Below are 26985 nucleotides of genomic sequence, written 5' to 3'. Positions count from 1 at the left end.
CCCCGCCCGCCCCTCACCCAGCGGCCCCGGCGCGGCGGCGTGAGGCTCCCGCGCCTTCCCCGGCGGCGGAACCCCCGAGCAGGTGAGGGCAGGGGAGCGGCGGCGGCCGCCGCCGTTAGCGGCCGGGGAGGGGCCGTGCGTGAGCGGAGGTGATCCCGCGGGCTGACGCGCTCCTCGGCCCCGCCTGCGGGGGGCGCTCCCAGGCGCAGGCGGGGGTCCCCGCCCGTGGGTTCGCGTCGCGCGTGTCCGGCCGCGACTCCCGCTCCGCGCTCCCTGCGCGGGCGAGAAGGGCGATCCGGCGTTCCGGCCGTGCTTTGCCCCGGTGCGTGGGGCGGGAGCGTGCGGCCGGCGCTCTGCTGCTCCCCTCCCGCGGGGGAAGAGAGGAGGAGAGGAGCCTTCGGCACCCCTGGAGCCGGCGGCGCTGCGAGGCTGGCGGGGCGGGGACCTCGGCTGTCACCCCGCTCCGCCAGCGCCCCGTGGCTGGGTGAGCTGCAGGTAGCCGGTGTGTTGGCTGTTGAGGTCGACGAAGTGTTATAATTAAAGTATTGAACTAATTTTTTTGATCATCAGGAAGCGTAAAGTTTCATACAAACCCTAAGTGAAAAGGAAGCCTGTCTTTAGGCGTTTTCAGATCTCGGTTGTGTTTGCCAAACAGATTAACTCTTCCTTTTTTCTTCCCCCCAGAAGCTTTCTCTGTGGAAGACTTAACAGTGAAGAGACCTCTGGTAGGTGGACAGTGGGGTGTGGCTGACATGTGCTATAAAACATGCTCTGGGATGTGATGCTGGATTTGTATGTTGAGATTAGGAGGTTGTCTGTGTGTAAGGTGAAGAACGATAAAGGAGATTCAAGGGAAAGAGAAGCTGGGAGGGCGTGAACATCTGTAAGGAAGATGATCATAGTAGAATGGAACTGATTTTTAAGAGTAAAGTTTTTATTTGAACTAGGTGGACAGACTAACTTCTGCAGATAGTACTTCTGTTCCTGTCTGGTAAAAAAACTTTATGGTTTGGAGGCTGTCCTCTTTTTCTTCCTTCTCAGTTGGCAGAGGCTGGGAATGTCCATGGGTTTGGTATCTGGGTGGTCTGGTAGGAATGGAGTCAGTTACATGGGTTTGATGCCTTAAGTTTTAGCTTTCATATTTTCTAGATTCTGTACTGCCTTAAGTGTGTAACTTTGAGCTTCATATAAAGTGTCAGCAAGTTGTCTTCACAGAGCCTTTAGACAAAGCAATCCTTTTCCAGCCCCAGAACCAAGGACACTTGCAGCTTCAGGCCCAAAAAGTGTAAACAGCAGCAAATTGAGGAGAGCAATCTGGGAGGATGGAACTTCATAAGCTGTAATTGGACAATTAACCCCAATATGTAAATGGACCAAAACTTACAGTATAAGTGGGAAAACTTGTGACCGGGTGTCCCTCTTGGGTGGAGCCACGGCTGGGCTCTTGTACTGCCCAAGGTGTATCCTTTGAAGGCCTTTTAATAAATACCTACTTTATTCCTTTAACACTGTCTAGCCTCTGGTCCAGGTAGCCTCACTAGGCATCAGATTTCTTTCTAGTGGCAGCACCTACTTGAGAGGATAGTCATCCTAGAAAAATTATGTTCTTCAGCCTTGGAGATTTTCGCCCTTTGTTTCCAAAAGGGGTATTAAAATTAAAGACCTCTGAAGAGAAGTCATACTCTGGGTCAGCTGGAGGCTTTACAAATGGGTATCAGGAGGAAAGTATGTGGAGGAAAATACAGAGTTTTTGTATAGGGGATATTTTAAAACCAGCACTGTTGGCCTCAAACAGCTGCAAGAGTGTGGAGTGACTTCTAATCAGACAGGAGTGGAAGGAACCAATTTTGTGTTGGAGGAATAGAACTTCATCCCTTCTGACATCTAAAGTCTAAGTGTGTGGTTTCTAAGCATGAGTTGTGTGTAGCCTTTTATCCCAACAGAGGCAGTGGGATAAGAAATGCACTCTGTTTATCCTGCTCAATGGATGCAGGCCAGTTCCTTCAGACAGTGATTAATATTCATTAAATAATGCTATGCAGATGCTACCAGGCATGGCTGGCTTCAAACTTGTCTCAAGGCTAGATGTTCACTAATTTATTGTAAGATCATCCTGTTTAATGTGTGCTCAATTTGTGTGGAACATCTGAAAGGAAAGAGCACCCAGGAAGCTGAGAGAGTTTTGCATGCAGCACACACAGTGTTTTCAGCAATGCGGTGGTTCTGGAACTGTGCTGACAAGGGCACTTCTGGGAATATCACTGAAAAGGAAAAGCAACTGTGTTCATTCCAGCTTGCTAGAATGAGAGAGCAGGGGAAGCATGCAGCACATATAATTATAGGATGGAGGTTGAAATGAGAGGAATATTGCATTGTAATTGTTAATCTTGCACAAAGAATAATGTCTTAATGTGGCCTTAATCCATAGTTTTACCTACTGTTTATTTATGAAGTATATTGTCAGTGTTGGAAGAGTCAGCACCATCTGACTGGCTGGCTTTGGAATATTAATCTAGCTTAGCTGTCTTAATTGAGCTCTGGGGAAAAGTAGTAATGACATTGAAAACTCAATTAGATATCTGAGTAACAAAAACCACATGAGTGTTCAAATAAATATGGTTATTTGTAAAGATTATGTATTGTAGTTTGAGAGGTTTTATGATGACCGTTTCTTTTAATTGACAGTTCTTAACTTTTGGGAAAATGGCATCAGAAGACATCACTAAACTTGCTGAGTCACTTGCCAAAACCAGTGTGGGTGGTGGACAGTTGAGCTTCAAAGGCCAGAGCCTTAAACTCAACACAGCTGAAGACGGTAAGAGAAGATACCCTTGTGTTTTGAAAGCATCTCCCTGAGGTTGTCAAATCTTGTGCTAAACTTTCTGCTAATCCTGCATGGACAAGTTGTCATAACATATCTCTGATGGGGGGGGGTCTGTCAGCTACAACTGCCCCTGCTAGGGATGTTTCCTCCCCTTCTGGTACCCTGCTTTCACCTGGTGCCTGGCAGTGCTGTAGCTGGGGTTTGGGTGCCTGGTTTGCAGGTGTTGTATTCTTGGTGTTCTCTCTAAGTGCTTTTGACAGTTACTGGGCATTAGAAGTCAGTGCTCCTTTTGAGAACAGTAAATGAGTGTATCACAGCTCTTGGAGCAAGAGGTGCTCAGAGCAATGAGCTGATGTGTTAGCTTGCTGCAATAGTTCACTTTCTTTCTGTCCTGTTGCTGTATGTGTGTTTCACAATGAGTCTTACAGTGGCTGCTAATACATTTTCTCCAGATACTTAAATGTATTAGATCAACATTTCTGCCATGCAAGAAAAACAGCGTGTTTTTCAGAGAGGTTATTTGCTATAGTATATAGCAAATTATATATATGTAGTATATATATATACTGTATAGCCTTTTTTTTTCTTCTGCTAATGCCAAAGGTGGAGCTTTTTTCTAGATTAATTTAGCAGCTCAAAGGCACTGAACTATGGAGAAAGGCCTTGGAGCTTGGGAACAATAGCAAGTGCCCATTGGCAGGAGAGATTGCAACTTGCTTCTTTGCCTTGCATAGGATCGCTGTAGAGCTAAATTGTTCCACCCTCATACATTTGCTAAACAGACATTACTTCTGCCAGTCAGTGGGAACTTTTTCCTGTTGGTGTGACACCAATGCTCATCAGCTTTTAACTTAGTCTGCACTTCTACAGGGACATTCACTCTAGCTTTTAATGCATGTGCTGAATGGCAGAAGAATTTTATTTGGGAAGTAAAGAAACTTACTTTTGCAAATAGGAGGATGGCTATCAGAATAAAACATAGAATATAATAGGACAGTAGAATTATGAGAAGGCAGGATAGGGAATGGAGAGTGTCCTTTCTGGTGAGCTGACACTTCAGCTCTCCTCCCATTGCTGTTTCAGATTTTGTTCTAGCTGTTTTTGCTAGAGATTGAGCAAGTTTTACTGGATCTCAGAGGGTTACTGTGGTAACCAAGACAATGGCTAAAAGACCAACTAGATTATCTGCTTCTTGCAGCTGAAGATGTGATCAAGCAAATTGAGGAGTTTGATGGCCTGGAAGCCTTGCGCCTGGAAGGCAACACAGTGGGAGTGGAGGCAGCAAAGGTTATTGCCAAGGCCTTGGAGAAGAAAAGTGAGCTCAAGGTGAGATTCTTAAGTAGAGAGTAGTCAAGGGGAAGAAATAATGTGGAAATACTCAAGGCCTGTCTGGGCTCTTCCTGCAGAAACCTTCCTTGAGTTACCTCTGAAGCTTGCTTGGTAGCTCTTCCAGAAGGAAGAGCAATCTTAAGAAAATACAGCATTACTTGGAGACTTTGGGATAATAGGAATACCTTCTGCATTCCTAACTTCCTGTTAGAATGCTTCCAATCTTAAAGCTGGGAAGCTTTGTGATGAAGGGTCTTTATTGAAGGCAGCATCTGTAAACAAAGCCATGGTAGCAAAAGACTAAGTTCAAATGAAGCTCTCTGAAAAACTGAGTCAAATCTTCTGGAGAGTGAGTCTTCAGAGAATGTCTGAATAGAGAGGAAATAATGGAGGAAATGCAACAGGAGGGTCATCTTTGCACAAGCTATGTTTTCCTACTGTTGCTCTAGCCTAATGTTAAGGGGATGCTGTGCTGCTAGAGGCACTACACTGTCCCCTGAGGGAGAGTGCTATGAGACATTGATATGTATTAATCACCCAAATGTGGCTTTTCAAGTAAGTTCAGATTGTTGTGCTTCATACCTTAGTAAAATTTGCATTGCTAATGTATTCTTCTGTTTCCTGTTGGTTTTTTCAGTGGCAATTTTCTCAGCAGAAAATAATTTCAGCTTGAACACAAACAAGAGTTCCTGTATAATGTTTATAGTGTGAATTTCAGTTACTTTGTCCTTGCAAGTGAAGTGATTGTAACATTGGTTCCTGCAGCTCTTTAGTACAAACAAATGACAACCTAAGGGAAGGGAGACAGCATTAAGCTGTCTCCAGTGATGTAAAGCATCTTGTGTGTGTAAATGTTTATTACAGCTGAGTTGACCTAAATATTTTAGTGGGTTTTATCTGTATGCTTCTTATTTTAGAGGTGTCATTGGAGTGACATGTTCACAGGCAGGCTAAGGTCTGAGATCCCTCCTGCTTTGGTAAGTAAAAACTAGATCTGAGACTTCTAACTAATATCACCTCTTTCCTCACCTGTCATGCTTTTTGTGGGAGTCTGTATTTTGGCACAGAGCTGATCCTTCTCTGTGCTGTTAGTGCTAAATGTCTCAGAATAGGTGAGTGGTTCTCTTCTACTCTTCCTGTGTGAGATGGAGAGGAGTTCATTAAAGGTTAAATGTGAGTCCATGCTGGTGAAGGAGCTTTTCACTGGGAAATACCATCTTCATGACCCAACAGATAAAGTGAGAGCTAAGCCTTCTAAGTAAATCATGTGACTGTGTCTTCTAAGACCATTACAGAGCTCCTCATCTCCTCAAGTCCTGTGAAGCCAGAACATAGCTCAACATTGATGAAAACAGTATTTCTTTCAGCAGTGTAGAACAGGAAATTCACTTTGAAGAGTATTTGACTTAAAGGGATGGGATAGAGTCTTGAGGGTTATCTTTAGCATAATTTGTGCAACTTCCTCTCTGGATTTAGTAGTAGACTTTTATTTCCCCATGCAGCTTTGCAGAATGTCTTCAAAGTGGAATTTTTTTTTGCAGCATCACTGTCATACCTAGCCACTGCAGTGATGCTGTCACTAAAAGTTAATCCATTCTCTCCCTCCCACGGCCATCTGTTTCCTTACAGATCTCTTTGGGGGATGCACTCATAGCTGCTGGAGCCCAGCTGGTGGAGCTGGACCTGAGTGACAATGCCTTCGGGCCTGACGGTGTGCGGGGCTTTGAGGCCCTGCTGAAGAGCCCTGCATGCTACACCCTGCAGGAACTCAAGCTCAATAACTGTGGCATGGGCATTGGTGGTGGCAAGGTAAGGCTTATCTCCTCTTGGGAATGAAGTTGGAAGCAATCTTTGGTGATGGCCAACTCCCCTGCTTAAGGCAGCTACAAGTACACTGGGTTCTTCAAGCTTGCTCTAGTCAGGTTTTGAATATGGAGACTTCACAAGCTCTGTGAGTAGCCTAGCCCAGTGTTGAACAACCCTCACAGTTAAAAAAGGGAGTTTGTGTGTTAAAGTGGTGTTTTCTCTGCACTTTGTGTGCAGTTCTGTCTGACTCTGCTTTCTTTGTACCACCTTCTCTCCTTATCTTGTTGTTCTGGCTATTTTTACACATGGATAATATGTCCCCCACAGCCTTTTCTTTCCAGCCTTAATCTCAGGGGTCTGTATTATCCTAGTGAGTAAAATTCTCCAGTTCTTCAGTTGTCTTTGGCACCCTTTGCTGGACTTGCCCCAGTAAATCCATGTAGGAGCCTGGACACTGTGCTTGATGCATTTCGCAGGCCTAAGCAGAGAAGGATCTCTACTTCTCTGAGTGCTTTTTCCCAGGGCAGCCCAGTAGAATTCCTTTGCTTCAAGTGTGTATTGGTAGCTCATGGTCAACTTCCTACCCATATAAGCTTGCCTGATTAGAAGCAAAATGTTCTTGATGGCTCAGTATGTTTTAGTGTTGCAAAATTATCAATTCTTTCCTGAGACCAATGTGCAAGTTTTGCAGGTAGAGAGTTTTATTGTATACCTGTTGTAGAAACAGGTACCTGTCAGTGATGCCCAAAGTGTTTCTCAAGAGGTGGATCTATGAAACAGAGTAGGATTCCTGTAGAGTGATATGCTGGGGGAGTATAAGCTGCTTGTTTTATCTTTAGATATTGGCAGCTGCTCTGAAAGAGTGTCACAGGAAATCAAGTGCCCAGGGCAAGCCTCTTGCTTTAAAAATATTTGTGGCTGGCAGAAATCGTCTGGAGAATGATGGTGCCACTGCCCTGGCTGAAGCCTTCGGGGTGAGTATCAAGCCAGAGCTGCTTTGGCAGCAAATTTGAGCAAGGTATGATTCAGTGCTGGTATTAAAGGTGATGCACAGAGAGTGTGCCTCAGCTAGGAGGCAGGAGCTGCTGGTCTGGTCACTAAAGTCACCATGTTTCTTGCTGCTGGAACTGGAGTCTTCAACAAGTGGAATTAGAGTTGCTGACTGAGTGTTTTTGTGACCTGAATTTCCAAACACATAGCTAGTTGCTGTGTAAAGTAGTTACCTGAGGGAGAAATAGTCATCTCCTGAGTAATTTAATAGTCCTGTTCCTTTTCCTCTCTCTGTGCTAATGGTTGGTGACTGGCACTGGGGTGGGTATCCCAGCTTGTTCTCATGAGTGCTGCTTTGCTCAGTCCTCTGGCAAAAGCAGCCTGGTGTTTTTGCTAGGATCATCTGGTCAGAGCTTGAAGTGTTGCCTGGCTTTCTCCTGCTGTCACTGGCCCACTTGCACTTTTGTGGGAGGAAAATGATTCACTGTGATTGGGGCCACCTAATTCCCTCTTCATACTTCAGTTTTTGCTAGAAGTGACTTCTGCATTACAATGCATATTGTCAGCTATATTGACAATGGTATCACAGGTTACAGGTTGACTTTTTTTTGTAAAGAACTGCCTAGATGTCATTTTGATTATTCAGTAATCATGGTAAAAATAAGACTTTTTAAATACTACAGTTGTATAACAACATGATTCATGGAGAATCAAGATTGAATGGTACTACCAAAGTGGGATTAATTACTGTGTTATGTGACATGCTGTTTAGTCCATAAACAATATTTGTACTGGGTGTCTTACATGTTTGCTTCTCAGGTCAGGGCAAAATGTAGATTTTAATTAGAAAATTAGAGTGATGTTGTATGGTCTATTTCAGTGTTCTTCAACCACTTGTGAAGAACTCTTGTAATAAGTTATTTAGAGTAGGCACATAGGACAATGATGCTTGTGTCTCTTTGAATCAGGGCTTTGTATTTATCTGGCACTTGCCATGTGTCTGTGATTTCACTTACATTCATGATAGAATTGCTGGTAGATAATTCACTGTAGAAAAACCAATGGAGTTTTGAAACTCAAAACAGTTTTAAGTAAATCTAAGAGTAGAGCAGCATGCTCTTGAGCTGAGGTTGAATTGAAGCTGAATGCTCTCTAAAAGCTTTGTTTTGTTGTCTACATCCTTTCCCAGATCATTGGGACTCTAGAAGAGGTTCATATGCCACAGAATGGAATCAACCATCCTGGCATAACAGCACTGGCACAGGCCTTTGCTATCAACCCACTGCTGAAGGTTATAAACTTGAATGACAACACCTTCACGGAGAAAGGAGCTGTGGCCATGGCAGATGTGAGTTGTTTTAAGAAGTTGTTTTGGGTTTTGTCTCAAGTCTGGTTGGCATGAGCACCTTTGGGTTAGTGCAACCATGTCCTGTTGCAGTAGGAAAGATGACATTCCAGAAGGAATAGGGTGTTCACTTACTTGCATGTCCACTTCCACATCTGTGCTGTCTTGCTCTGCAGACTCTGAAGGCGCTCCGTCAGATTGAGGTGATCAACTTCGGCGACTGCCTGGTGCGTTCCAAGGGCGCTGTTGCCATTGCTGATGCTGTTAAAGAAGGGCTTCATAAATTAAAGGTATTGTCTGCTTGCTCTTCAGCTCTTTGCAGAAATGCCAAGTTTTCCATTTCATGTTTCTCTGTTCGTTCTCCTACTGCTACTGATTACTTTAGGATAGGATTCAGTCCCATGCAGGCTCTGTGCTCACAGCTGAAACCAAGAGGCTGTGCTGTGGGTCAGTGGCATCCCACCATCCAGTGAGGGCTGTGCTATGTGGAGGTGAACCAGTGATCTCTTTAGTCTTTGTTTAATCTTTTTGCTGCTCCTCGCTCAGCTCAGCAAGTGCTACTCAAGAAATCTGATCATGGCAGTACCTGCTATTAGAACTTCCCAGAGCTTCAAGAGTGGGGACTGACATGAAGGGGACCTCATGAGCAGCTTGTCTTTTCAGCATTTCATAGCTCATACAGTTAGTGCCTTTTCTTTGTTGAAGCATCAATCAAGCGTTCTAATATTTTTATTTTTTTTAGTGATACAACAGCCTCCTACATCAGTATTTGCACAGGACTTGAATCTGACAACATTCTGGATAGGCTGAAGTCAGAATTGATAACATAAGCAAACTAGGATCTTTAGAAACACCTGCCATGAATCATAATTACCCTGAGACAGATGCTGAACATGTGATTTCTGAATCTTGCAAAGACAAAAATTAATGTAATACCTATTTGTGTGTATGAAACTGGTATAGAAAGAAGCAGGTTCTTTGTGGTTTGTGATCCCTTGCTTGGTGTTCTACTGGTTCTACTGGAACTTGTCTGAATCTCCCAAGCAAACTTAAGTAATGGGGTATTGAGATGAACAGACAGTTCATCAACAGTTAAGGCATTTTTTCCAGAGCAGAAATGGTTAAGGGAAAGTAGCATGAAGCAATTGCAGCTGATTCATTCTGTTCAAGGACTGCTTCCCTTCTCCTGTTAATATTCAATCCCTTCTCAGGAAGGCATTGATTGAGCACAACATGGAATGGTGGGGGATGGTGTCTGGCTGTTGAATTCCTTTACTCTTACTAGTCCACGTGGTTTCTCGGCTGGCTGGCTCTGTCAGAAGTAGTACCACTCATGGCTTTTTATTTGAAGGCCTTAACATGCAACTGAAGTGTCAAAAGAAATGTGCAATATGCTCAGTACAGTAGCTGCCCTTCTTCTGTTAGACTTACCAGAGTGGGAGTTTTGGAGTGCTCTTGAGACCCTTGATAAGTGAAGATTTTCAGTCAGCTGACTGCTAAGGACTGAAATGTCTGCACCTTTTAGGTGTGCAGTGATTTGTAGGTATTTTAGAATTGCCACCTTTAATAGTGCTGCTCTTAGCCACCAGAATGTTTCAAAATTCTCCTTTTAAGTATATGAGGTAGGAGTATGTCAGGCTTTATTTTCAATTAATAGCACTTCTTTTTTGCTGGGAGCCTCTTCAAGTGGGTCTTTCCAGGACACTTGTGAGGACATTAAATTTATGGATATGATAAATTTTAATAGGAATTCTGCAGACAAAATGGTTTTTGTGGTTTTAGGAGCTGAATTTGTCTTTCTGTGAGATCAAGCGAGATGCTGCTCTGACTGTTGCTGAAGCTATTGAAGATAAGACAGAGTTGGAGAAGTTGGATCTCAATGGTATGTAGGTTTGCTAGATCCAAGTATGTGTAGCTTGATTCCAATCAGAAACCACTAGGAAGAATGTTGACAGAACCACGTATTCTATTCTTGCAATTGTCAGCATATAAAGAACAGTACTCAGTAGCTGAACTTGCATCACCTTGGGACAGGAAATGGTTAGATATTGAAAGTTTTCTTAATCCATGAACTCAGTTAATTGGTAAGCATTTTTGGTACACCTGATGAGGTGGAGAGATTAGGCTGATACCTATACCTATTTTCAGTGAAATTCTGAATTATTCCGTTCTATCTCAGATACTTCATACTTGTAAACAAAAACCTTTTGTGCAGCTATGCAGAAGAGTGTGAGAACTTTGCCTTTGTTGGCTTTTGGTTTTCATACCTTGGATCACTGCATTTCACTGGTGCTGTGCTGTGTGCCCTTGTTTTAGAATCACTAAGAACAAGAGTTGTTTAGAGAAATAACAGCAAGTCTCTCAAACTCTGAAGCATTAGGGGATTTTCAGCTCCAACCATTGTGTAATGCTGCTGAAATTTGTTTAACCATCATTTGATTCTGTCTTATAAGTGCAGTTTGTGTTGCTGCCTCTAAGGTGTTGTGCAGAAATGGCATGTAACTGATTTCAGAAACAAGAGCTAGACAAGAATATACAGCTAAGTCCTCAAGAACAAACTTGTGTGTATCTGTCAAGTCCACTCCCTTTCCTCTGTCAATCTAGGTAACTGTCTGGGAGAAGAGGTGTGTGAGCAACTCCATGAGATCCTCGAAGGCTTCAATATGGCATCAGTGCTGGGATCTTTGAGGTAGGCATGGTACCAGAGTTTAAATCACAAGTTTTCTCACAATTTTCATCAACACTTTCATTGACTTATCTCATTTTAAAATAAGAACTCATTGGTGGTGGATGTTGATCTGAGTGTGGAGCACAGCCAAGGATGCGTCTTAAACTTGTTTTGTTTTCATTGATAGACTTACCTCAGCATAAGTAATTGATTGTATTTGATCTTTTTTTGCTGTTCTCAGCTGGGTGACTGATGTCTGAGTGTCCTCTTGGTGTCTTGTAGGTGGCATGTGCTTCTTGCAGTGGGACTTTGAGGAGAGGCTGCTCTTTTTTTCTTGAACAGTTTTGAGTTCCAGTGTACAGGAATTCCAGGTGTGTAATTAATGGAATGTATAACATTCTAACCTTAGTGATGATGAAGGGGAGGAGGATGATGATGAGGAGGAGGAGGAAGATGAAGATGAGGAGGAGGAAGAGGAGGAGGAACAGCAACAGCTGAAGGAGAGAGGAGCAGAAGAGCAGGAGTCACTGACTCCGAAGAAGATAATTGATTCACAGGTAAGCTTACTGCCAGGTGGACTTTGGTTTCATCAGCTGGAGAAGAGTAAAGGAGGAAATGAGACTGTGGAGTCTGAACTTGAAGTGCTGACAGGCAGTCACATTCCTGCATGGGCTGGCACTATTGCACCAGGGAGACAACATTCAGGAAATAAAGTGGATCAGTTGAAAAGTGTGTTTTGTTAAAGTGGGCCTGTTGTACCCCTGCATGGAGGGAAGGGCTGAGTAGTGGTGTAACAAGTCTTCCATGTTCAGGAAGTGGTGGGGACCTCATACATGCAGTGCTGTGCCCTCATGCTGGCACATCCTGGCCACTGCAGCTCTGGGCTTAGTCAGCCTCAGGCTGTTTCCAAACAGAACAGGTTCTGGCCTGGTATAGCTGTGCCCTGAGCTGTCCCATCTGCTTTTGCTGAACCTATTTATTTACTTCCAAGAATAAACTTGAGATGGATTCCACCTGTTTCAGGCTTCAACTCCAGTGCCATCTCCTCCTGTGGATGTTGCCACGTTCCTTGCTTTCCCATCACCAGAGAAGCTGCTGCGACTAGGACCAAAGTGCTCTGTGCTGATAGCTCAGCAGGTGGGTGAGCTGGTGCTTCTCTGGGCTTGATTTTTCTCTCAAAATTGTTTAATTGCCAGAGAGGATGACTTGACCTAGATTTGCATCTTTTCTCCAGTGATCCCAAAGAACCTAATGGAAGCAGATGATGCAGATAATGCTTAAACTGGCATCAGAGCTTCTACATAAAATAATTGTGTTTGTGTTGCTTGTGCCTTGTGATGTGGCCAAGGCAAAGCTGATGTCAGTCAGCTGAAGAGTAATTCTTTCCACAGCCCTAGCAGAGTCTCATGTTGTGTAGCTGTCTAGCAGTTAACTGATGCCTATTTTTTTCATCTTTCAGACAGATACATCTGATGTAGAGAAAGTAGTTACAACCCTCCTAAGGATATCCTCAGTCTTCAAAGATGAGGCCCCAGTGAAAACAGCAGTGCATGAAACAACAGGTGATTGGGCCTTTCTTCACTTTGTGCTGTGAGCTGGTTCAGTGCCATAGGCACCACTGCAAGGTGGGCAAGGCCCCTGTGAGCCAGGCCATTGGGCCTTTTTGTGCCTGGCAGATAACAAAGTTCCAAGCTGTTCCAAGTGCCCTGCTGTTGTGTAGAGTGGAAGATTCATTCTGAACCTGGCAGATTTTGTGATGCCAAAGTCTGTCTCTGTTGTAGTGGCCCAGTGCTGCCCTTACTGCATCTTCTTGATGCTGGGCTGTCCACAGCCAGTAGTTCTGTGTTTCAAGGCCAGTTACCTTTACAAGGCTGTTTATTTAAAAAGTGTTTTGCAGGAAGTGCCTCCCTAAGTATAGTATTATGAGATTGTAAAGAGAGACCTCTTAGTTGACGTCTCCTATGTTTAATTTCTTCAGGAAGCAGAGATTTTCAACATGGGGCAAGACACAGAAACCAATCTTCAAAGAAAGGACCATTTCTCACACTATATTGGAGTAGTAGTTTGGGTTAGGTCTGATTAGTCTGTGGACTACTAGTATATCCCTTCATGGTTTTGTTTGGAAATAGGAATTTCCAAACAATCCTGGGTATCTGGCCACTGCCTTTCATTTTTTTCCAATCTCCCAGCAGTTCAATTCTCCCACACATGAGCTACCTATCATCATTGTGCAAAAGAATTTGATCAGTCATTTTGAAGACCACTTAAAGTGGTGTACTGTGCATTTCCCTAGTTTGGAATTCACAGACGTGGTGAAACTGTTTTGCAAACAGTAACACAATAGCTCTCTGCAGTTGATTATGAATTGAATCAGTGAAAAATAGTCAGGTGGCACCTCACTGAGTTACTGCACCTTGGCTCATGCCTGTTATGAGTGGTCTCCAGTAAAAAATAGAACAAAGGATATTAGTGTTGTCTCAAGTTGGTTTGTTTACATATTTATTCCTGCTTTTTCAGGAAAGGTAGAACCTGGCAATTACTTTCTTTCCATAAAAGCAGTCATCTGCTGACAGTGAGGGCCCTGGTTAATGTCTGGCACTGTTCTACAGCCACTCCAGTGAATTCTGCCCATTCTAAGAAAACAGAATTGTCAGAGGTCAAAAATGGGTTGCCTTGCCACCTTGTACACATGAGAGATAAAAGCACTGGTTTGCCCATTGTTTGTGGCATAGTATTGGTCCTGAGGGACCCCAGAAAACAGCTGAACAAACTTTCTTGTTGTATTCTCTCATTGTTTGTGGTTTCAAATGAAAGGTGAATTGTTGCTGGCCTTTAAGAAGTCAAGACTCTACCTCTTGATGAGCTCTAGCTCATCTGCTCGTGTTTGTATGCGTGTTTATATGTATGTATGTGTACATACATATATGTATGTGGTGTACACATACATACATGTAAACATATATGTACATATGTTTACATGTATGTATGTGTACACCACAGCATGCTCAAATGCACTGAGCAGAGCAGCTGGTGGTGTATAGGACTGGGGGTATTGCATGTGAAGCTTGGCAGTATGGGAATTCTCACGTGAGCTTTGTGTGTTTTGCTGGATGTTTTACATTTTGATTTTTCTTTATACTTAAGGTATTTTATCTGTCTTAATGTTTCAGAGCTTATAGCTGTAGAGACAAATGAAATCTTAACAGATACTGTATCACAAAACTGATTAAAGAGCTGAGTTTCTGTATGATCTATTTTAATCCTAAAATCCATTATTGTCCTTTTTTTGTGTTGATTATACCAATATGCTTATCTCTTCAGATGCCTTGATGAAAAAAGCCTTCAGTTCTGCCACATTTAATTCAGATGCATTCATCTCAAACCTCTTGGTCCACATGGGACTGCTGAAGGTGAGGAAGCAGGAAAGAGTTAATTCATGGTCTGTTTAAGCTGTTGAAGGCCAGACTGGCAGGATTTTGGGTAATTATGTTGCCATGGAAGCAGCTGGGTGCCTGTGCATGCCTGATGCCCAGGAACAATAGAAGTCTGCAATTTGCAGTTTCTGCTGGACCTGCAAGGTTGCATTAGGATGAAGGATGTGTCTCGTTTTTTGTACAACTCCTGCTTAATGTGCTCTGCATTTTCAGTCCTTCCCTGAAGGTAGGGAGGCTCAGGTAGGGCAGTAATGCAGCTGCTGGACTGTGGTGTCTATAAAAGCCATGTCAGTGTTAGTAGTTATTGGGGTCCTTTAGGGCACTTCTTGAGAGCATGTCTCACAAATGTGCATCATCTCTCATGCCAGATCAGTGGCATTCAACTTCATGCTTTGGAGACTCTTTGCCAAATGCTGGTGTTAAGTAATTAGTTGCAAGGAATAAACTGATTGTGAGAACATGGAGGGTCAGTAGGAAGCCTGTGATTTTCATAGAATTAGTGGCTTTATTTTCAGTGAGGTGACTGTGGAGTGGTTCTCTCTGCAAAGGCTTAAACACCTTTGCCTGCTTGAGCTACAAGGGTAAGTGTTTCTCACTGCCTTAAGGCCTGGAAGCTGGGAATATAAACTTGGACTAAGACAATTCTAAACTACAGAAAAGCCATAATCTGTTACAGCAGCCTGCTATTAAGCAGGTTTATGAATGTCCTTCTGGTACTATCCAGCTTGGCATTCAGACCCTCATTGACATGCATGGATATGATTTCATTGCCTAAAAGTCAGTTTTGCCTCTCCCTATACTGGACCAGCACTGAGCTTCCCACTTCCCAGAAAGGTCAGTGGAACCCAAGATGGCATTTGGTTCTGCAGAATGCCTGTTTTGGGCACTGCCACCTACCTCTTGCCCATATGGAAAATAGCAATAAGCATGAGGCACAAAGCACAAACCTGTGCTCCTGAAGAATTCTTTCGAGCTGGGAAGTGGCACTGAGGATAAAGCCCAGGAGGATCAGCCTGCTCATTCACATCTTGGATGTGCCTAATTCATCCCCAGTCCCCTGCTTGTGGAGAAGGGGCAGACTCCATTTTCAGTCCTGTGTAGCTGGAAACATGTAAGCAAGAGATATTCTTAATAGTGTGAGCTCCAAGGTCGTAGAGCAGGAACACAGGTCTGGGCCCTGTTTGCAGAGTGAGAAGTTTTGTTGAAATGCCAGTAGAGAAATAAATGAAAACAATGCAAGAGTTGGGACATGCAGGGTAACATCACATTAGGAGTAAGAATAACTTATGCTTCATGTAAGCAAGGGGGTGACTGTTGGCCTTGCCTTATCTTGTACATAAGTGCGAGAGCAGTTCTGGGAACACTGCATCACATTCTGGCAGCCTGTCAAAGAGCTGGAGGTGGTGTAAAAATGAGCTACAGAGTAATACAATAAAAATTGTTAGGGCAACTGAATTCTTTATGGACTGAAGTCTCGTGAAATTCCTCAGGAGAACACTTTGACACAGAGCCTCTGAGAAGATTTGGCTGTTTCACTTGCAGGTTCACTACTTCCCTTTCCCTATTAGTACTACTCTCAGTTGATAAGTACTAGAATGTTCTTGATGCATTATTTCAGGTGCTGGGAGACTATGGGATTGGCTGCCTTTGTCTTGTGCTTAATCTAGTGACCAGCTTTCTCTCCTGCAGTGAGAGGTGTGGGAGCACTTCATTCAGCAGAGAATTCCTTGTCTGTGAATTACAGTGGCTAAATCAAATCCCCTTTGTCTGATGTCTGATTTCTTGTCCATTTCTCAGAGTGAAGAGAAGATCAAAACTGTACCAAGTCTCTATGGTATTCTTATGACTTTGAACCATATGGTCCAGCAGGATTATTTCCCTAAATCCCTGGCCCCAGTTCTCTCAGCTTTTGTTACAAAGTGAGTATTGTATTTGCCATGCAGTCTTCTCTGTGGGAGCTTGTGCAACTCTTTGAGGGTTAATAGCTACATGTAAGCTGTTGTGAATGTCCACTGAATGTCTGTTCTGCAAGTGAGAATTAACAGTTTAATAGGCCTCTATTTTATCTTGTTTACTGCAGTATGTGAGGTTCAGAGTTAAAAAAAAAAAACTCAGAGGGAAAAGTGAGAAGTTGGCTTTGCAAGGAAGTGGCTCTGAAGGAGGGATTGCTCATGCCTCTCACAGAAGAGCTGTTTTGAGCTTAAGGAAACCTGCTGGGTTTCTGGCCACTGCATGAGTGAACTGTGCATGCACTGGATCTAACTATGCCCTCCAAGTCCTCCTTCAGAGCTGAGAGGGTCAGCAGAGCTCTGCCAGAGTTGTCATGCTGTGTGACACTGAACACCGGCAGATGAAAACTGCAAAACACAAAGACTGAATTTGTTTTTAAATGGAACTTCCTACTGTGACAGCAACAAAGTTAGTGATTTTTCTGAGAACTGAATGGGGAAGCATAAGTACTGAAGAAGCTGCTTGTACTGACTGCCTGTACTGAACGTTGTTACTTCCACAAGAGGTATAGAACCAACCCCTGCCCCCACCAGCTTTAGCTTTTTTGAGGTCTTAAATGGCTATGGAAACCATATCTCTACTGAATTAAATCAGTGTCACCTTCAGCATTGATATTTAGGGGGAAAACCCCACCAAACAGATTTACAATAGGATAGCATACTACTGTTCAACTGTCAGAGGAGAAGCAGTCCAAAAATGTTACCCAGACAAAACAGCAGAGGCCTGAAATGTTTGGAGCTTGGTGGCTGCCTCAGCATGGACTATGTGCTGTGCAGGGTGAGAGCAGGTTCCAGAATGAGGCTTAAACCTTCCTGAATTTCATGGTAAAAGGGTTGGCAGCAGCTGCTGAGGATCCCTTGCTGGTGAAAGGTGGAGGCATCAGATAGTTGTGGTCAGTATGCAACATGGACAGTAGGAATGCAGATACTGCTGGTCTGTCTTGGTCCTGCCGGGCTTGGAAGCTGGCCCAGTTGTGATGGGGGGAAAGAATTTTTCCAAGCATTGGTGTGGCTGAAGCTGTCAAAACTGATATGGACACAAACCATATTAATGACAGTTTTGGAAAATAAAGCATCTTGTTTACACATGTGCACATGCTAACTGGAGGCTCTTCCTGTGGAACACTTTGCCTGCTGCCTCCTCTCTTTGTGTTGATCAGGTTAAGACACTCAGCCTTGCCAGTGACCATGTGCTTTGCCAACTGAACAAGTATTCCTCCAACTCAGTCATTATAGGTTTAAGCAAGAAGTACCAGGACTTGCCATATCACTGAATTTCTGCTCTTTCCTACACTGATGCCTTGCTCTTGCTTATTCATCAAGCCCCAGCCCTCAAAATGGAATTTAAATTGCTGGAAGCTGAGAGTACAGGAGAAAGACTTTGGTTTGGGGCATTTGACTGTCCTAATTGTTTATGTCAGGTAGCAAGGCCCAGAGTAGCCTCTTAATTCTAAGTGTCCTAACACATTTTGTTCAGAAAAGGCACATGTACAGGAAGAGGGGAGACACGTGTATGTAGGCTTTTCTCAGAAAATGTTTTTAAGCTGTAGCTGATTAAAAAAATAGTAAAATTTTGGTCTTTATGAATCCATCAACAACAACCCTATTGAAGCCAGAGCCAGCATTTCACTACAAGAACAAGAGGGGAGAGTCTCTTGAGGGAAGGTTCAGACTGTTCATAGGCTCTGTAGAAGCTGAGTGAGAGCTGAGAGCCTTCCTTAGTGAAAGGCAGATCTTCCTGCCTTCCTGTGGTATGGGCCAGTGCTAATCCAAGCCTCCACTGGCCCTGGTGCTATGAAATGCTTGGAGCTGAGGTTTGCTGCTTTACAAACTTGCTGCAAGCTGTGATTTTAAAGGGAAGCTTTTGTCCTGTGCTGCATAATGAAGTTCATACTAGATAGAAGCAATCTATCTCTGTTATATGAACATAGGCCTTTCCCTTAAGGGAACAAGGACAACAGCTCTTAAGTCTGTGCCCGGGTAAATGTAAACAGTTCAAGAACCCCCCAGTCCAGTTAAAACAGCCTGGTGTGGTTTCACCCCAGCTGCCACCAGAGCCCCATACTGCCATTTACTCTCGGCCCAGTGGGCTGGGGAAGAGCAGGGAAAGACTGAAAGTGAGAAAACTTGGGCCTTGATGTGAAGATGGGTTAATAGGTAAAGCAAAAGCTGCATCTGCAAGCAAAGCAAAGCACAACAAGGAATTAATTTATCACTTCCACCATCTCCAGGAAAGCTCCAACATAGCTTCTTCCTTCTGCTTTATCTGATGAGCATGATGCCATGTGCTGTGGACTATCCCTTTGGACAGCTGGGGTCAGCTGTCCTGGCTGTGTCCCCTCTGGCTTCTTGTGCACCCCTGGCTTACTTGCTGCTGGGGTGGGGTGAGAAACAAAGTGCCTTGATGCTGTGTGAGCCCTGCTCAGCAGCAACTGAAACATCCCTGTGTTAGCAGCACTGCTTCCAGCACAAATCCAAAACACAGCCCCTCCCTCCTGTGAAGAAAATTATCCCAGCCAACACCAACACACAGCTTCTCAGTTAACCTCTATCCCTTGTCTCTTGTTGGAATTCAGTCAGAATACAATTGCAATCTTAAAATTAAACCTCTGCCTGGTTAACCTAGTAATGTTCAGAACTCATCTGGCCTTTGTTTCTGCAACAAATTCAATTCCACTCTGTCAAACCTGTAATTTCTTCACTTGCAGAAAACTAATATGCATTTTTGTGATATTTTCTATTTTTTTTTCCTCCTTTTGGTTTGCAGTTAGCTCTTCTGAGCTTTTAGAGCTGTAAAGTTCTTGTAGCTGCCTAGGCCAGAGCTCTGCTGTCTTTCACTGCAAGGGGCTTCTGGAACAGGCACTTACCTCCTTCCTTTTGTGACAATTTGTTGTTGTAGGCAGTGTTCTCTATTCCATAATAATTACAGAATTTTGGATACAGACTGTAAACAGCATCCATCTTACTCTGCTTGCAGTCAAGCCTTATTTGGGTTTTTTGGACGCAAGAGGGTGCTGTGAATCCACATGTGCTTTTCCATAATTTTTTAAGTGGAAATACTGAAAGTATGTGGATGTCTGCCTGCCCACCTGTGATGTGCTGGAGGTGATGGGTTTGTGTTTAGTTGGTTTTTTGGGGTATTTTTTTTTAATGTTGCTCTTTGATGTTGAATTGCACCACATCACTGGTCTCTTCCAACAGTCAGTAGCACAGAGGGGCTGGCAGGTAACTCCACAGCAAATAAGGAGAATTTTATGGCTAGAGGAGGCTTAGTGTCAGGAGAGGGGGCTGAGGGATCTTGTCTGTGATCAACATCAGTGGTCCAGGTTCTCTAGTTCCAAAAATGGGCAGCTGCCTGGATGGAGCCAGCTCCCTCATTGCAAACAGGGCTGGGTCTTCCAGAGATGAGGGCTGAAATATATCTCCAGCACTTTGAAGGTCAGCTCCAAGCTGTGATTCTGTGACACTGTGTGTTCAGTGTGAATGGCCTTGGGGGGAATAAAAAGGGTTGTCTTCTCCAGGATGTGCTTCTGTTAAAGAGCAGCAGCCATGGAGTGAAGTACCAAACAACCTCTGCAGCTCTTGGTTGTGCTCTACACCTGGAGGTGAACTCCTTGCTCCTTCCTAGAAATTCCTCTCTTTATTTCAGCTCACCCCTTTCCCCAAATTGAGTAGCCTTCACAGCTGTGCATTGTTAAAGGTTATTTTGCTGAGGTGAGGTGGGAGAGAGGTAAAATGATTGATTTCTATTCTCAGAACAATGGAAAATATTGGATTAAAATTCTTTGGAGTAAGTTCCCTAATGTATGGATTGAGACTGGTAAAAGTTTCAGTGATGCTGAGCTAGCAATTAGCCTGCAGAAACAGAAATATACATTACTGGGGGGCAATGGAAACATTACAGAAATTTATCCTGATGTTAACCCTGCTGTGAGTGTATTTCCATGGTTTAATTTCAGGGAGCAGGTTATTCTGTGTAAATCTGACTTAGCTATTGCAACCTCTGTCCTGGGCCCTTTCAGGTGATGCTCTGCATGTTCTGTGGGCTGTTTGTAAGGCACCCTGAAAGGTGACCCTGTTGCATTTTTCTCAACCTGGAAATGAAACTTGAGATAATTTCAGTAAGGAGGTAATATAAAAGGGGATCTTAAATAAAAGGGGATCTTTATTTGAAGATCTCCAGAGGCAGTTATGGGAAGATGTCCACAGAAGTCCACCCCCTCCCAGGGTGAGTACATTTTATAGGTTTTAGAAAACTAGTATATTTGATAAGAAGCACCAATTAGGAGGACAAGTGGTGATGCAATTCCCCCCAGGTTAAGCCCCTTGTCTGGAGCCTCCCCCTTTAGCACTGGCTGTGCTTTGTCCATGAAAATGTATCTTGGTTCCCAGGAAGAACCAAGATAGTATGGAGCCTTGAACCTCCTGAGGCTTGGAGCTCTGGAATTTGTTTTGTCTTTCTGCTTAAGGAAAGGCTATGAAAAAGTACTGGGAAAACTGGTCACTAATACAATAGACCACAGAGCTGCAAACGCATGTGTGAAGATTACAGAGATCATAGAAAAGAAAAAAAGGCAAAACCTAAATGGCGTCAACCCAGCAAAGCCAGTCAGGTGTTACTTGACATCAGGGAAGAGTAACAGGAGGTTATGCTGCCTCTTTTAAAGACTTTAGAAGTCCTGAGACCAAAGTCATCATTGGATAGCTAGCAGATGACTTGGTGAGGAAAGATTGGAGTGCTCACAGGATAATCTCCTGTGTTTTGGGGCTCTAAACAGTGAAACTTTATGGGAAAAACCCTTTGCCGGAAGAGAGGGAAGGGGATTTCCACCTCCATCATTGTACCCAGAATGAGACACTGGGCTGCAGAGATAAAAGTCAGTAGCAGATTGTTTATAGTTATGGAAATAAATGTTCTGATTCTTGGCCATTGGCTTCCTGACTTGGACTCTCAGGAGAGAGTTTTCCACAGCAGGCTCTGAATGGGAAGCAGTGATCGGGGCAGCAGTGATGGAGTGGTACTGGAAAAGGTAACAGGGCAAAATCTGTAGGTTTTGGGGCATACACATCCAATGCATTGGAAACAGTGTTTATTTGCTTAGTCAAAGGCAGACACAAAGCCAATCTTAAATTCAGTACTTTAAATCTCTCTCTCCCTTCTTTCCACAGACCCAACCGTGCCCTTGACTCCTGTTCATTTGCTCGCCACATGCTCTTACAGACCCTCCACCAGCTGTAGGAGACCAGAGCTGCCCTTCCTTCCTTCCCTCCTTCCCCATGGGACTGCCATCAGCAGAGAACTCGGAGCTGCATAGTGGGACAGGATCCCAGAGCCCATACAGACGTGCTGTCCTTTTTTTTCCCCTGTAGGAAATCTGTCCTTTCTTCTGCTTTCATAAACTTGAACAAATCCTGCTGAATTGTCTTCCTACTCCTCTTGAAGTGATTCCCTGGTCTGTAGGGCAGGTGCTTACGCTAAAATAAGTCTGTACTGCTGTGAGCTCAGCATGAATTGAAGAGTTCTCCATTTTGGTTGCATTGCCAAGGATGCCAAGACTAACACAGGGCCCAGAAGAGCTCTCATCTGGATCAGCCCAGTTGGGCATTCTGTTTTATTGGACTTTGACTCCTGCCTTATAGCATTTAGCACTGTGCCAGAGGGAGGCTGTGCTGCTGCCCTGCTTCTCTGAGCCAGAGGGGTGAGGTGTGATCCCCTTTGGTTCTTCTTTCAAGTCTGTTGTCAAAGGTAGTGTGTGGCTGATTCTTATTTTAATATCCTCTTCACCTTCTGCTGTGGCTTGGAGTATTTGTGTAGTGTGGTTGATCCTGGTGGCCATTGCTTAAAGGAATGAACATACTTTATTGTAAATTTTTTTTGCCATTGCCTGTGTTGTTTATTCTTCCTGCCCCTTTTCCTTCTCACCCTAATTAAATAGGCTTGGTTTGGAAATGAATACAGTCCATGAAATCCCTGTGGAATGTGTCCCTTTCTCTTCCCTTTGACAAAACACCGGGTCTGTGTGCACTGGTCACATGTTTGAAAGCCAAGCACGTGTAAAAATATGGAGAGAGAAGGCTGTGCTTTTCTCTTGGACTGAGCAAGTAGCAGCAGATGCCCTTAAATCTGTCTGGAGGATTGTCCATGTGTCCATACAGCCCTCTGAGCCACCATGACATTCCTCCATACAACTTACAAATGTTTATGTCAATTGCCTGAAATGTTATGTAAATAAAAATTAACTCCACAGCCTTATCATCATTTCTAAAGCCTACACTGGGATTTGGAAGCCTATTTTGCAGCTTTATGTGATTGCAGAGTTTGCAGTGGAACACAAAATGGGACTGGAATGGAGCCTGGTTTGTGTGAGGAGAGAGGCACCAGTCAGGTGAGCAGCCAAGCTATCGAGTCACAGACCTTGTTTGTGCAGCCCCCCATCTCTTCTCTTGGTGGTCTCCTGCTCCTGTCCAAAACAGGAACGTGGCAGAGGAGCACATTTCCCTCCAGACATCTTCAAATTCCTATTTAGCACAGTCTAAACAGGAAAAGCAGTGCCAACACTTACTAGCAGTAGCCTGGTACTCTGCTGTAAGTAGTGTGAGGCAAACATGGAACTTGTAACTGTGCCACATTCCCAGGATGAGGTAAATTTAAGCCCTTCATCTCATTGGCTGAAAAACCAGGCTGGAATCCACAGGAACCTGGAAATGTTAAGAATGACTGGATTAAAAACTCCATCACAAATCTTTCTGGTGTGACCTCATGCACAGCCAAGATTTGGCCAGCCCACGTCTTGCTGGATTTCCCTCTGGAAAGCTGTGACTTGATGCTCTGACCATTTGAATGCTGATTTTTTTCTCTGCCTCTTATCAAATGCATGGAGTAGTTCTTGAATTTTGCAGTGGTTGTGAAAATATGAATGTAATCAAAGGGCCAGATCCGTTGGGCAGAGCTCCATGGACTTGGTGAGGTTGTACTGCCCCTGCATTCATAGAGGTTAGAGGGTTACAGACTCAGGAGAGCAACGTGATGTTTAGGGCTTTGGCCAGACTCCAAATTGGGGTGGTCAGTCTTGCTTTTCTTCAGAATTTGGAGCTTATTAGCTTATATCTACTAGCCCTTTGTAAATATGCAAAATAATATTTTTAAACGCGGCCTAATTAGCAAACCAGGACACACAGCTTGCAAAAATGTGTCTGTGCTTTGCTCTTACAGCACAGTGGCTCTGTATGGAGTCCTCTGATTCTGCACATCTACAACTGTTACAATGTACTGTGGTTGTGGGTGCAAAGCTCACCAGCAGGTGAGGAAGATGGAAGCTCCAGCTCAGATTCTCAGCCACAGTTCTCAGACTGCAGATGAGAATTTCTCTCCAGACAAACAGGGAGGAGTTAGGATGTTGTGATGTATTCTATAGGACAGCAACACCTCTCTTTGGGCCTCATTTTCTTGAAGATGAGAAGAAAATAATTTTAGATTAATTCTGGCTTGTTAGAACTGTCAGAGTCCCTCACTCTTCCACTCTTCATTCACCTTCCTGAGGAAAGAAGCCTTTGGATCCAGCAGCTGACAGGAAACACAACTAATGATGATTATTTGTATAATTTTAAAGTACCTTCTCTTCCTTTCATTTGGGAACACTTGCACTTTCTCCCTGTGTCCCTGAGTTCAGCTGAGCAGCAGCCAAACAACATCACTCAGTAATTTCATCAGTCTTTTAGAAGGACAAGACAAGCAAGAGAGCAAGGCTGAAGTAAGAAGGGCTTCTCTGTGATAGAGCTGGAAAACCTGAATTTCAAATTAATCTAAGAAACACAAGAAAAAATATTTAATCTCCCTGACTGTAGGATGACCAGGAGCAAAAGAAGAAAAAAAAAAAAGATGGGTGGAATTTTTAAAGCTCATTAATACCTTTGGAGGAAAGTTTGCTGTAAAACATCATCTCTGACTTCTTGCAAGCCTGTGAAACTAACAGAGGTTCTGGGTCCTAAAATACAACAAAAGCTGAAGAAAAGGCATAAATGGGAAAGCCAATTTCATCAAACTTTCCAAAATCATGCTACCAGTTAACTATTCAGTCCTTTCATTAAATCACAGATTCCCAGAATGGTCTGGGTGGAAGGGACATTAAAGCTCATCTCATTCCCCTCATGGGCAGGGACACCTTCCACTATCCCAGGCTGCTCCAAGCCCCATCCAGCCTGGCCTTGGATGTTTCCAGGGATCCAGGGGCAGCTTCTCTAAGCAGCCTGTGCCAGGACCTCACCACCCTCACAGGGAAGAATTTTTGTCTTCAAGAAAAATTACCCAGCAGATCAAAGTTTTTCACAATTTCCCTTTTTAAAGCAACAAGGAAAAGCAAAAACTCGCCTAGGAAATTAAAAATTCTTCTTAAAAATGTATCAATTTATACTTTCCAAGTGAAAAGAGAATCTGTGACAATGCCACACTTCTTTTTGCAAAGGACTGGTTTTTTTTTTTTTATTTTCAGGGAAAGATTCATATTTATGTGATCCCCCTAAAAGAAACAGAAAATTAGATAACACAAATATGCAGTGATAAATCGGTTATTCTACCTAAAATTTATATCCACGAGCTATGAAATAATAAGCTTGAACATCATCCTATACTCATCTACCCCCAGAAAAGTTATTTACCATTAGCAGCCATCAAATCCCATCTCAGAGCTCTGCTGGGAGGGATTCCCATTGTGCTGCAATCCAGAACTGCCCTCATGATGTGACTCAGCTTTTAAAGGTAATAACAACCTGGTTTTGTCTGTCTTCAAGAAAAGATCTTTTTGGGGGGATGTGGTGTTGGTAGTATTTGGGTTTTTCTGATGGGTGGCAGTGACAGATTTTTTTATATTGATTGTGGATACTGATTCTCATTGTTTTTGAAGAAGAACCCCCATATTTATAGATCTCCCATTTAAATCTCAAAGTGCTGAATAAAGGTGGATTCCACTGTGGTTTAGACCTGCCTCTGCCTGTTGCTTTCAAGGAACATAAAATGTTTCTCATTTTAGGTTTTACTAACTCCTTCCAGAGCTGATTTATGTAAATAACTTGTATCTCCTTCCCTGGCCTTGCTGGCTGCCTCTGTTCTGCTGCTGGTTTTAATTCAGGGTGTTAACTTCAATTCAAGAGCCTGTTTGCTTGAGGGTCAGTAGAGCTCCCAGTGAGCACAATCACACTTAGACTTTGCCTCTTGCACTCCTGCAATCTGGGGATAAAGGAAAGTAAAGTTCTGATCTGGGACCTTGGATTCTTTAAATTGCTAATACAAATTCCCAGACACAACATTCTGAAAGGCTGGGTTTGTGAGTATGACTTCTCTTTGGTCCTTGAGTTGGGATTGAAATTTGTTCCTTGGATTTTTTTGGCTTTTGAAAAGGCTGGATAAACTTCTAAAGTGGGTGGTGTGGAATTGTCAAAATCAGCTCCTCTGATCTCAAACAGATGAGATTTGTGGTTTTTCCAAGCTCAGCTAAACCTGCTCGATAACTGCTGCCACAAGCTGCTACTCCAGTGGGCTCTGGGAATGCAGGGATTGCTCAGGACTTCTGGTGGGATGGCAAAGGCCAAAAATGGCAGTGGCTCCATCCCCTGAGGCGTATTCAAGTCTAGATCCCTCTGACACCAATGGTGTAGCTCCTCTGCTTATCTAAAATGTCTGTGAAAGTTAATACACTTTTGCCCATCATGAAATTTATCCTGCATTTTTCCAAAATGTAATTATTTACCAAAGTGGGCTGTCCTGGCGTTGGATTTTTTGAGCCTCTGTGCCTTAAGTCCTGAAATATTTGGAGTTTATTTAACTGAAAAGAATACTTATGGTGTATAGTGAAAGCATTGGCTCCTGACTGCCAGCTCTCATTCCACCAGTTCAATCATGAGGTGGTTAAGGGTTATTTACAGCTCTTAGACATTCCTTAGGGATGAACTCATCCACTGAAAAAGCAAGCAGCCATGGTGCTCATGGGGCATTTATAGCAATTTTTAAGTTAGGAGAAAACTGTGATCTCATACCACAGGCTGAAAGCACTGCATGGCAATGGGATTGGTTGGGATGCTGACACACTCTGAGGAAACTGAGATCCACAGCATGCAGGTGCCTCTGAGCCTGGGCAGGGCTCAGCTACCTGTCCTTGTCCAAAGGAATTATGTAACTTTTTCTTCTCTCATCCTCTAATAGCACAGACACAAACTGAGTCAAAAAGGAGGTTTTTTCCCCAGTACTCTCCACTTGTTCTTGAATTTAATTAAAATAATTAATTCCACCAGGGTTGGAATACATCATTTTACAGGAAGCAGAAACTCAGGGTCTACTTTCAGCAAGATGTTTCTAAATTTTAAATCAAATATTTAAATTAGATGGGTTTTTTTATATATACCACCACACTTCGTTGCCTTTAATGAAAGTGCATATTTACCTCACTCTGGGTGCACAGTGAAATCCAGCCTGGGTGTGATGTCACTACAAGACAGAGAACCCATCCCCTGTCCTGTGGAGTTGTGCGACTGCTGAGATCTTCCTTGGCCTCAGGATCAGTGCTGGGTTCAGTACTTGTCTACTGATT

General features: G+C 43.5%; 1 protein-coding gene across 2 annotated transcripts; it reads left to right on the top strand.

Moving 5' to 3' along the window:
• RANGAP1 (Ran GTPase activating protein 1) lies at positions 1–22664 on the top strand. Of its 2 annotated transcripts, none has more exons than XM_063154610.1 (17): positions 1–82; positions 685–725; positions 2686–2815; positions 4023–4150; positions 5071–5130; positions 5783–5962; positions 6799–6933; positions 8139–8297; positions 8471–8584; positions 10077–10176; positions 10899–10983; positions 11372–11519; positions 11986–12099; positions 12422–12524; positions 14284–14372; positions 16194–16315; positions 21575–22664. In XM_063154610.1, the coding sequence occupies exons 3-17, from the start codon at positions 2704–2706 to the stop codon at positions 21642–21644; spliced, it is 1719 nt and encodes a 572-aa protein (XP_063010680.1). In that variant the 5' UTR covers positions 1–82; positions 685–725; positions 2686–2703; the 3' UTR covers positions 21645–22664. The 2 variants fall into 2 exon arrangements, with proteins under 2 accessions (XP_063010680.1, XP_063010681.1); XM_063154611.1 differs by having other exon boundaries at positions 53–82; positions 688–725.
• Positions 22665–26985: the final 4321 nt, after the last annotated feature.

This window comes from Melospiza melodia, chromosome 4 (genome assembly GCF_035770615.1).
Source record: "Melospiza melodia melodia isolate bMelMel2 chromosome 4, bMelMel2.pri, whole genome shotgun sequence".
NCBI lineage: Eukaryota > Metazoa > Chordata > Aves > Passeriformes > Passerellidae > Melospiza > Melospiza melodia.
Note: the sequence above shows the minus strand (reverse complement) of the source record. Positions and strands in the feature narration are given on the sequence as shown.